Source organism: Melanerpes formicivorus, unplaced genomic scaffold (genome assembly GCF_026170545.1).
Source record: "Melanerpes formicivorus ecotype bairdi unplaced genomic scaffold, bMelFor1.0.p_v2 SCAF_4, whole genome shotgun sequence".
NCBI classification, from domain to species: Eukaryota; Metazoa; Chordata; class Aves; order Piciformes; family Picidae; genus Melanerpes; species Melanerpes formicivorus.
In genome coordinates, this window is record NW_027142356.1 from 6057652 (window position 1) to 6070006 (window position 12355).

At 46.6% G+C, this 12355-nt stretch overlaps 1 protein-coding gene across 2 annotated transcripts in view; it reads left to right on the top strand.

Moving 5' to 3' along the window:
* Positions 1-12355, top strand: part of DAPP1 (dual adaptor of phosphotyrosine and 3-phosphoinositides 1) — a 65289-nt gene that overhangs the window by 34616 nt on the left and 18318 nt on the right. Inside the window, exon 1 of one of the 2 annotated variants that reach the window (XM_068136812.1) lies at positions 6411-6510. The exons of the other annotated variant lie outside the window; for it this stretch is intronic. Coding sequence (XP_067992913.1) covers positions 6449-6510 — 62 coding nt within the window. The 5' untranslated portion in view covers positions 6411-6448. Of the gene's footprint in view, positions 1-6410; positions 6511-12355 lie in introns of those variants that run through there. 2 annotated transcript variants of the gene reach the window in all.

Here is a 12355-nt window from a genome sequence, read left to right on the forward strand (position 1 = left end):
CCCTTGTCCCATGTACAGGGGGGAAGGATGGGGGAGAGGGAGAAGCTGCTGGTAACCACCTGCTTGTGTGTGTGTGGGGTATGTGTTGTTGTGTGTGGGTGTTGTTTATAAATTGTAAATATATGTAAACATTGTATGTTTTGTGCATATTCATTGCTTTTCGTGTTTCTAGATTGCAGTTTTGCTTGTAAATGGAGCTTCATTTGCTTTCAACTGAACTGCTCTGGCAAATTGTATGGTGGGGGTAATTTCAACCTACCACACATGTTACAGTATCACAGTATCACTTAGGTTGGAAAGGACCTCGAGGATCATCGAGTCCAACCTATCAACACAGACCCCATGACTAGACCATGGCACCAAGTGCCACGTCCAATCTCCCCTTGAACGCCTCCAGGGTCGATGACTCAACCACCTCCCTGGGCAACCCGTTCCAATGACGAATGACTCGCTCGGTGAAGAACTTCCTCCTCACCTTGAGTCTAAACCTCCCCTGGCGCAGCTTGAGACTGTGTCCTCTTGTTCTGGTGCTGGTTGCCTGGGAGAAGAGGCCAAGCCCTTCCTGGCTACAACCACCCTTCAGGTAGTTGTAGAGGGCAATGAGGTCACCCCTGAGCCTCCTCTTCTCCAGGCTAAACAATCCCAGCTCCCTCAGCCTCTCCTCATAGGGCTTGTGTTCAAGGCCTCTCCCCAGCCTTGTTGCCCTTCTCTGGACACGTTCAAGTGTTTCGATGTCCTTCTTAAACTGAGGGGCCCAGAACTGGACACAGTACTCAAGGTGCGGCCTAACCAAAGCAGAGTACAGGGGCACTATGACCTCCCTGCTCCTGCTGGCCACACTATTCCTAATGCAGGCCAGGATGCTATTGGCTCTCCTGGCCACCTGGGCACACTGCTGACTCATATTCAGGTGGCTGTCGATCAGCACACCCAGGTCCCTCTCTGTTTGGGAGCTCTCCAGCCACTCCGACCCCAGCCTATAGCTCTGCATGTTGAAGACTTTGAGCATATAGGGACATTAAAAAGTGGACTAGGCAAGTTCCTAAAAAGTTTTCCTTGTAGAACTAAAACTGGGAAAGTGTAATCTTCATGTCATTATCCACATTATTAAATCTGTGAAAACTGGACCCTGTGTAACAACACAGCTGTTCTAACTAGAGGCATTTAATCTCTCACTATCATCTCAAAACACACATGATCCAGAGCTTGGTTATGTGCACAGCAAACAAGGACTAGTTAAAAAATGACAAACATAGAGGGAACAGTCATGTACTGATTTCCATGTCCCTTTTTAAGTTACAGATACAGAATTAACCAGGTTGGAAAAGACCTTCAAGATCAAGTCCAACCTATCACCCAGCACCATCTAATCAACTAAGCCACAGCACTAAGTGCCTCATCCAGTCTCCACCTCCCTGGGCAGCCCATTCCAAAGGCCACTCACTCTTTCTGTGAAGAGAGCAAATTCTTCTGCGAAGAAGGAAACTCTGCAGAGGCTTAGGAGGATGTGGCTGTCGCATCTTTTGGCATACCTAGGTGGAGATATGGTCATACTCTAGGTCTGGGGAATGAGCCTCCACAGTATCACAACTACCCAGCCCAGACTGTAGGATATAATAGGGCATCGTCAACTTGTCTTCAAGGCTCTTATACTTAAGAAGCTGGAAAATCAGGGCTACAAGGGTGGTGAAGGACTGGAGCCCTGCCCTGTGAGGAAAGGCTGAGAGACCTGGGGCTGTTCAGTCTGGAGAGGAGAAGACTAGGAGGGGATCTAACAAATGTCTATAAATGTCTGAGGGCTGGGTGTCAGGAAGGAAGAGGCAGCCTCTGTTCACTTGTGTCCTGTGATAGGACAAAGGGCAATGGATATAAACTGCACAGGAAGTTCCACCTCAACATGAGAAAGAGCTTCTTTACTGTAAGGGTCACAGAGCACTGGAACAGGCTCCCCAGAAAGGTTGTGGAGTCTCCTTCTCTGGAGACTTTCCAGACCCATCTGGACGAGATCCTGGGTGACCTGTGCTAGATGGTATGGTTGTGCTCTGTCAGGGGGGTTGGACCTTCAGAGGTCTCCAGAGGCCCTTTCCAATTCCTAATATTCTGTGATCCTGCAAGCTCATGTCTCTTTTCTCACCTCTGTTCTGCACTCCCTATCTGAAGAGATTGAAGACAATGTAAGGTGAGCTGGAATGTTTTAAAAATGTCTTGACTATGGAAATTTGGAACACATTAAATAAACATGCCTAATGCTCCTCAGAAATCCACACAAGAAGCCTATCACTATGCTGATAACAAGTATGTCAAGTGTTTTTCAACAACAAAATGTTTTCCATGAACACTCCAAGACAATCTGTGACACATTTAGAAGCCAAGAAACAAATAATTGCAGAAGGTGATATTAGCTTGTATTCTGTGTGCAAGAGTTCTGTAGTTGCCTTAGCGGGTTTCATAGTATCCCACACGATCACACTTGAGTGTAATAAGGATTAGATCTCTTGGACCCTGCAGAATTGTCAGATGCAATTACCTTAACAGGAAATTGATTGCAAACTGTGTTGTAAAGGAAACCTGTGCTCTGCAGGTGACCACTGTTCCTGGGAGCTTCTCCTGCTGACCAGAGTAAAGCTATAGGAGTTGCTAAAGGCTGTCTGACACAGCATGTTGCCTCACATCTGATGCTGCTCAGCTGTGTGACAAACCCCATTCTGCAGCTCCAAACTCAGTGTGCAACAGCTCCATCCCAAGCTGGCCCTCGTCCCAAGAATGTTAACAATGGTTTTGGGAGATTTCCATTCTGTACAGATTCATTAGGATGAAAACACTCCTTTTAGGGTTTGTTTGGGTGGTTCACAGCTGACTATAATCTATTTAGATTATTAGAAGGTGAAGTGAAATGGTAAAAGGAAAGAAGATTCAATTCCTGCAAAGTTCTGTCAATTTACTGGAGGAGAGTGATGAGTCTGGTGAAGGGGCTGGAGGGAAAGTCATATGAGGAAAGGCTGAGGGAGCTGGGGTCTGCAGCCTGGAGGAGACTTAGAGGGGACCTTATGACTCTACAACTACCTAAAAGGAAGTTGCAGTCAGGTGGGGGTTGGGCTCTTGTGACAGGACAAGAGGTCATGGTATGAAGCTGTGCCAGGCGAGGTTTAGCTTGGATATTAGGAAGCACTTCCTCACAGAAGGGCTGATTAGGCACTGGAATGGACTGCCCAGGGAGGAGGTGGAGACACCATCACTGGAAGTGTTTAAGAAAAGATTGGATGTGGCATGGTTTAGCTGATGTGGTGGTGTTAGAATAGAATAGTCATAGGCTGGGCTTGATGATCTCGGAGGCCTTTTCCAGCCTCAGTGATTCTGTGATTCTGAGTTATTTAGTTATATTTTTGTGGCAATCTTGTTTCTTCACCAAATTCATCAGCTGCCAAGGCTGTGTAAGACAAACTCTCCTTTATTACAGTAATATATCTTGAAACTCAAGTACAAAATTACAGTAATGTGGAAAAATTAAAACTTCCAGAAGGTTTGAAGCAGTTGCCCTGTAGAAACATGGAAGAACCATCATGATCTTGGGACCTGACCACTTGAGGGACATACAATATAACCTTGCTTAGACCTCTCACAATTTCAGCCCAGACCTAAGCACATCACCTCCAAATGCAGCGTCCTAAAAGGAAGCACCTGCTAGTTCTGAGAGACCTGGTAGCTGAATGTAAAGCATTTAGTGGAGTTTGAAGTCTGTAAGACAAGGAACAATTACATATGTTTCAATCATGCTTGGCCTTCTGCTCCTTATTTTGGTGGCCATAGTTTTCTTTCAGACCTGAAGTTAAAACTGTAGGGCTTGGGGTTTGCTTTTTGTTTGTCCTCAAAAGACAGGGTTGCTATGCAAGCAAGACTGCAAGATTCCAAGACTTTTTTCCTCCTCTCCTCTCCCTCTCCTCTCCCCTCCTTTTTGTGATGACTTACAGATATGAATAGGTGAGAAGAAAACTAAACTACCCACTGAATATCAAAAAGGCACCGTATGCTGCTGTTTCCTTCGAGGGTGCTTTGTGCTCAACAGCGCTGCGGGATGAGCAGCAAGCGCTAGAGCGCTGCTGCTATCTACAGGTCTGCTCTGTGCAGCGCTCAAAGCGGACACCGAGCCGAGTCCTGCAACGGCGATGCTCACACTTGGGAAACGACACAAAAAGGACCAAACTCCTGATGCTACAGTATGTTGGATTTCGGGAAATGCAAGCTGGCAATCTGTAGCCTTCCGGTCCTGGGCCTAATGTAAGTGAAACCCAAAAAAATTAAACAGTTCATTAAAGGGAAGGCTGATCCACGCTGCAGAAGAGCACAAATTCTGCTTCTAATTTAGTTCTGCACATGAAGAGGAAATGTTGCACTCTTAGGTGCAGAGTAAGAGGAAGCATCTGCTGCCAGATGGGAACCCTGTCCCACCACGACACACGGATGCACAAAACACACTGAGGTACAGAAGGGCTTGGAGACTTCAACACTGAACTTCCAAGACAATTTGTGATGTCATTAGAATTATTCACCAAAATGTACTTGTGGCTCTTTGTTGTTTGGAATTTATTTACTCTTTTTTTCTTTCTCTCTTTTTTCCTCTACAACCCAAAATTTTGAGAACTGCTTTCCTGCCTCTTTCAATAACACAGACAATCAAGAAAACCTGGAGTGGTGGATTCAGCATTGATGAAAACCAAAGCAGTTTCCAAGAGAACAATAATACATCTATCCAGCATACCCAAGTAAACCGTGGAGATGCCAAAAGTACCTATTTAACCAACGCTTGTAGATTTCGGGATCAGGTTGCAAACGACAGATCTCAATCTTTCAATAAGCAATAGAGGAAGCAGCAAACTCGAAAAGGGAGGGGAGGAAGGAACTAACAATTTTTTCCCTACTGAAAAAAAAATTAAATTACTTTTTCCTAACAGGGGAAAAAAAAATTATCTCAGCTTATTTGCAAAATATGTACCTACAAGGGAATGTTTGGCTGCCAAGATGAACAGCCAAGTACAGGAGCAGAACCCCTTACATCCAGGGAAAGCACAATCAGAAGGTCAAAAGGCAGGACACTTTGATCTGAAATATGGAAATTCAGTATCACAGTACAACTAAGGTTGGAAGAGACCTCAAGGATCATCGAGTCCAACCTATCAACACAGACCCCATGACTAGACCATGGCACCAAGTGCCACATCCAATCCCCTCTTGAATGCCTCCAGGGACGGGGACTCCACCACCTCTGTGAATCTTTTCCCATTGGGAAGGCTAGAAAAGCTCTTCCAAAATAGAATCCCTGAGAGCAAGTGTTTAATGAGCCTGTTCCAAACGATTGCTTGTGTGAAAATAAGTAGTTAAATACACACACACACTCCCCCCCCCCCCCCCCCCCCCTTTTTTTTTTTTTTCCCTGGAAACAACTTATTGTCAGGTGCCTGTTGAAAATTTCAATGTGTGTGCCTGGAAAATGACATTCTGCCATCTAGTTATTTTGCTACATCAGAGTCCTGTCTTTTCCTCAAAGAAGTTTAGCAAAGAATTAACCAGACCTGTAACTGCTGCCCATGAAATATTAGGGAATAGAAATAACCTCTAGTGTGCAGTAAAGCATCTGGAAGGACAGAGACTGGGTAATGCTCAGAAATTTCCTATCCACAGAGTTCAGTCCTTTGATACAACTCCATTCCCCCTTTGGTAGTACCTTTTCATCAGTCTTTTACATTATGTATTACTGTTTCTGAGAAATAGTCTGACCATTTTGAAGCCTCTATGGAGAGTGATGACGATGACCACAGAAATCAGTTTGGCGGGGTGCCAGGCACCACGGCGAAGCAGACCCTGGGCAGGCAGCAACCCGCTTCCCAGCCAAGCCCTGCAGCAGTACCACGTCCCAGAGTGCTGCGCTCGGAGGAGCAAGCACCAAGCTCCATGGTGCTCTTAGGGCTGGATGGCTACAGTAGCAAGCACCTAACACAGCATAAACACAAATTTCACCATAAACCGGAAGACTCCACGGATATTCTTACTGAGTACTTTCACAAACCCGGGAGAGGTGAGGGGCATCCACTGCAAGAGAAAAATGAACGTCCATGTAACGCCTCAGAACATGAACTTCTAGGATGTAAAGCTTAATTTGAACTATTAATTATTCCTGGAATAAACCAAATTAGTTCCACTACAGGAGAGCCGTAGCACACCATTGGCTACCCGGGGCGCTGTGGGCACTTCTGCTGAGAGTCTAGGGGCTGGAGGGCCCCCGAAAAGCCCCGAGGAAGGGTCGCTTCCTCGTCGTCGGGGCACTCGGCAGCGGCGAGGCGGGACCGTACCCGCCCGGAGTGCCGCCCTGCCGCCGCCGCCCCATCCGAACACTTCCTCAGTGGCCCGCGGAGACGGCCGCGGGCAGCCGTCGGCCCCCGGCGGCGGCGAGGCGATGACCCACAGTCAGGAGCCGGGTCGAGCCGCGCCGCTGGACGAGCAGCTGGAGGCACTGGGGTAAGCGGCCCCGGAGGAGGCTGGGGGATGCGGGGGTCCCGGCGCGAAGTGCAGCCTCGGATATGAGCTGCTGGTTCCTGCTGCTGAATTTGGTAACAAAGGGAGGAACAAGATAACCCTGGGGGTTGCTTTGAGGGGACCGCGGAAGGGCGCCGTGGGTGGTATGCAGCCTCGCAGAGAGCCCAGTGCCTGTACCCGCGGCTGGCTTCCCAGTACAGAGCTGGCGTGTGTGATGTTGGTGTGTGCAAGTGAGTGGGAGGCATAAACGAGAGCTAGTAAACCTTTACTGCAGGCAAAGGTTTCATGTACAGTGGAGAGCTAGAGATGGGGCTACAGCTTCATTCCGAGAAGGTCTGCGACGTTGAAACCTCCTCCGTGAGGAAGAGCTGGTTGTGCCATGTCACTTTCCTGCGTTTCAAGGGACCACCAAACCAAGGGCTTGTCCTCAGAGCTGCCTGTGCTCCTCCACTGCAGAGCTGCCCCATCCCTTTGGCCATCACCTTGTAGCTCAGCCTGTGCCCTAGCCAGGGAGATACCACCCCAGGTACCATGCCAGTTACTCCTTGATGTACCCTGGAGGCTGCCTCAGGGCCCTCAGGCTTTGGCAGTGAGAGCAATGGATGGTTCAGAGCCGTTACAAGGATGTCAGCCTCACTCACAAGCAAAACCCAAGGAGTGAAAAAGGCGGCCAAAGATTGCAACAGTCCTCGCTCCCTGTCTGATGCGACTTGCCCATCTTGTCTGCCAGTTAGTTTTGTTTTTTATGGGAGGAGGCTGTGGTTACTTTTTCACAGGGAGCATGGGCTGGAGGAGCAGCACTGGGGGACACAGGGAGGCCTGGGTGGGAAGAATTAGTGGCAGAAAAGTGAATAGGGAAGGGTAATTCAAATAAGGAACAGCTGTAAGATTCATATACTTTTGGAGGGGTGGGATTTGAAGCAGAACATTTTACAACTCTGCTTTACTACAGTAAAGCAAAGAAGTTAAAGGTGTGAAGAAGTACAAAGTGGTAGACTCCTTTTCTTTACTTCTCAGAGAAAGTAGAGTTGGTAAGGATATCCTCTTACTTTACCAGGTCAGCTGATCACCAACATGGAAAGTTGACAGCAATGTGGGTGAATATACAGCACAGGGCATATATTAACTCTCTGCTAGGTTTGGAGCACCTGGTACTTGCTGGGCTATTCTAGGTTATACTGAGAATGTGAGAGCTGGTGAGAGCAAGTTGTAGGTGGAGCTAATGCCTACTGAGAAGGTAGATCAAATCAGAACATGATAAAAACATGTTGCCTCTTTCATGAACTACTACGTTAAATCTACCCAAGTATTTAAGCATTGTGGGTAAATGAGAAGGAAACCAATACACTGAATTTTCTCTGATTATTTCTGGAGTCATGTCTTTTCCCAATCATAGACTCACAGAATGGTCTGGGCTGGAAGGAACCTCCAAAGGTCATCCAGTCTGACCTCCCCGCAGTCAGCAGGGACATCCCCAATTAGATCAGGCTGCCCAGGGCCTTGTCAAGCCTCACCTTGAATATTTCCAGGGACGGGTCCTCAACCACCTCCCTGGGCAACCTGTGCCAGTGTTCCACTACCCTCACAGTAAAGAACTTGTTCTTAACATCCAATCTAAATCTGCTCTTCTCTAGTTTGAAGCCGTTGCCCCTCATCCTGTCCCTGCAGGCCTTTGTAAACAGCTTCTGTCCATCCTTCTTGTAGGCCCCCTTCAGGTACTGGAAAGCTGCCATTAGTCCCCATTGTGTTACTGCTAAAGGGACCACCTTTGCAGCGCAGTCTGAAAGTCCTGTAGCTGATCACATCTGGTGTGAGTTTGGGGAATTCCCCACTGCAGTTCACATTGTTTGCGCAAGAGAGGAGAATGTGGAATATCTCGTCATCCGAGTCAGCACAGGCTGGTCCGGTAACACAGCTTCCATCCCAAGAGAGCACAGCTTTCATGACACTGTTTGCCTTTTATAGGTGAAAGGAATGGTGCAAGAGGAAGCATGTTTTTGTAACCTTTTTCCTTTTGCAGCCTGAGTGTTCTTTGTCATCCCTTGCAGCACAGCTTCTCACAGAATGCATCTGGTTGGAAGAAACCTCAAAGATCATCCAGTCCAGCCCTCCACCCAGCACTAAACCTTGTCCTTAAGTGTCAGATCCACATGCTGCTTAAACACCTTCAGGGATAGTGACTCCACCAGTGCCCTGGACAGACCATTCCAATATTTGAGAACCCTCTCTGTGTGGAAGTATTGCCTAGCATTCAGCCTGAACCTCCTCTGCTGCAGCTTGAAACCATTTCCTCTAGTCCTGTCACTTGCCACCAAGGAGAAGAGGCTGCCCTCTCCTCACTCCAGCCTCCCTTCAGGTAGTTGTAGAGAGTGATGATGTCTCCCCATAGCCTCCTCTTCTCCAGATTGAACAGCCCCAACTCCCTCAGATGCTCCTTGTAGGCCATGTGCTCCAGCCCCTTCACCAGCCTCATTGCCCTTCTCTGAACATGCTCCAGCACCTCAATGTCTCGCTTGTAGTGAGAGGCCCAGAACTGAACAGGTTTGACAATACCATGGCAGATTGCTATTTGATAAGATCACATGATACACTTCTTACTTAGTTTTAAAATGAGAAGATAAATTAGACCACAAGCTTAGATCAAACAAAATTGGAGGATGGAGGAACTTGTGTGACGGGAAGAGGGCAAATATGGTCATAAGAATTTTCCCTCTTCATCTATATTTCTGACCTAAACCACTTACAACAGCTGGAAACCAGGCAAAAGAAATTAGTGAGATTCAGAACAAAGACAGTTGAGAGGAGGAGGTGAGAAAATGGAAGTGAAAAGTAGAAGTTGAACTAGTGAAAGCTTACCATTAGAAGACGTGAACCTTCAGGCTGGATACACTGATGTTGCTTCTTCATATATATAGAGAAAATTATTTTTGCTATGAAATGGCACTCTTGTATTCCAACAAAGTGCTTCACATAGGTGTGTGATTAAGTGTTTCAGTGTGACACATTGAAAGGATATCTAATAAATAGCAGTTTTGGATGTATGCCACCTCTTAAGTACTGTCTTGCCACTCTCACCCTATCGTAGGTTCTCTAGACCCCTGTTAACTCCTGTGACATTACAAATGGTGCTACAACTTCACTTTTGCTGACATGAGGTACAGAGGGCCCTTCATGACTTTCATATGATAGATAAAACTTCTAAGGATTGATATTAGGAATAAAAGATAACAAAAAACAACCACCAATCAACCAAATTGGGAAAAAAAAACCCCACCACCACAACAAACAAACCCCAAATAAAACAAAACACCAGCCTAAAACCAACCAACCAAAAAGAAGCCAAAAAAACCTGCCAAACCTTCACAGATCTGATATGAAATCCAGTGTGCAGAGAGCAAAGAACTAGTGAGGCTATTTTGTAGAGTCATTTTTGGAGTACAGGAACACAAAGATCTAGTTGAAAGTGTCCCTGCTGTTAGGAAGAAGTTCTTCACAGAAAGAGTTATTTGCCATTGGAGTGGGATGCCCAGGGAGGTGGTGGAGTCACTGCCACTGGAGGTGTTTAAGGGGAGACTGCATGAGGCACTTAGTGCCATGGTTTAGTTGATAAGATGGTGTTGGGTGATCAGTTGGACTTGATGGTCCTGGAGATCTTTTCCAAACTGGTTAATCCTAACTTTATTCTAACTTGATGATCCTTGAGGTCCCTTCCAGCCCTGCCCATTCTGTGATTACATCCAGCCAAAGGGGATGTCAGTGCTTTCCCCCTCACTCCATCAAGCAGTACAGTGTGCTGCTTCTTTAAATTAAGAACAGAAATATGTCTTTGAGATCAATACATCATTTCAAATTGTAATAAAATTTAGCTCATTGTGGTAGAAGATTTTTATTCAATATGAAAATGGTGCAAAGCCTGACAACATCTACCACCACAGAAAAAATCCTTCATGATCAATAAGTGCCCTGGATAATATTGAAGGCCTACTGAGGGCACATCTGGACCCTATCTCCCTAATGTGGGTCTTCATTCCCTTTCAGAGGGGGACAAGAGATGAAATAGATTTGCTGTATTTCTGCTGGACTCCTGCAGCTTAGGCAGCCAAGGTCCTTTCCACAGGGGTGGTCACCCACTGAGGAACATGAGCGGTACTGCACCTTCTGCAGTAGGGGAGAGAAAGAGAGAGTGCTCCTGGGAAGGGAGCAGAGTGCCTCCTTCCAGCTTCAGAGAAGGAACTTTGAGTTGCCTGCCTCTACAAAACACACACACAGCTCCTAACTCAACACAGGCATGCTTATGCATGTGGGATATAGAGATTTTATGTAATTCAGGACAAAGTTAATGGAACAAGAGTGGGTAAATGGCAGCAATTTTAAATGATGAAATGGAGTGGAGCTAGTCTAACTGGAGATAAGGAACCCAAAAAAGGGGACCATGCAGGACTGGTTTTTACTATTAAAAGTGACATACTTCAAAAAGAAAAAATCATCCTTCCCTAAAGTATATGTTTGAGGCAGGAGGCCGTGCGAGGCCAGGGGCACCCAGCAGAAGTGGCTCTGAAGAAGGGAAGGACTTTCCTCTCTCTCCCTTGCGTTTCTTCAGTGAAACCTGAATCAGGAACCCCAGGCAATTTCTGCACTGGTGATTTTCAGTCTGACAAGCATCAAAGTAGGTGGTGTATTGCTCCTTATAAATTGGGTCAGATAAAGATGATTCTTGGGAAGGACTTTCAGAAAACAGCACCAGAACAAGAGGACACAGTCTCAAACTGCACCAGGGGAGGTTTAGGGTGGAGATTAGGAAGGCGTTCTACACAGAGAGAGTGTGGAATGGGCTGCCCAGGGAGGTGGTGGAGTCACCATCATTGGAGGTGTTCAGGAGACTTGATAGGGTATTTGGTTGCATGGTTTAGTTGATTAGGTGGTGTTGGATGATAGGTTGGACATGATGATCTTGAAGGTCTCTTCCAACCTGGTTTATTCCATTCTAAACAGCCCAATATACAACACATGCACCATAGTTCAAAATCAAAGAGCGAAGACAATACATTTTTGTGAAGGACTTCCTTTGGGTTTCAAGCAGATGGGTGTTTGTAAAGCCTTTTGACTTCCTTAATTCCTTGTTTTAAGGAGGCAAGAATGTACATATAGCATTAGATTTTCTATCAAGCTTCCTCCCCAGGGTAGGAGACAATTGAAGGGAGTGGAGCATCTTCCTTATGAGGAGAGACAGAAGGAGCTGGGGCTCTGTAGCTTGGAGAGGAGGAGACTGAGAGGTAACCTCATTCATGTTTATAAAGATATAAAGAATGAGTGCCAAGAGGATGGAGCCAGGATGCTCAGTGATGTCCAATGACAGGACAAGGGGCAATGGGTAGAAGCTGAGGAAGCTCCATGGAAGCAGAAGGGAAAAGTTATTCCCTGTGAGGGTGACAGAACATTGGAACAGGCTGCCCAGGGGGGTTGTGGAGTCTCCCTCTCTGGAGATATTCAAGACCTGCCTGGATATGTTCCTGTGTGATCTCATGTAGGTGATCCTGCTCTGGCAGGGGGGTTGGACTGGATGATCTTTTGAAGTCCCTCTCAGTCCCTAACTGCCTTGCCCTTTACATTGCCTTGCTGAATGAACCATGTCTCCCACCTTGAGCCACCTGCAAATTTCCAAGAACTGCCTAAAATATTTTCCCCCTAAATACATAGAAGGCTTCTGCCTCTGACAGAGACATAAATAGAGCTGAAAGATATCTGGTAGTGTCTAACCAGGGGGCTGGTTGGGTTTCTTTTTACTTCCATTTTCTTGTGTTTATGTCATCAGGCAAGCTTGATTGAG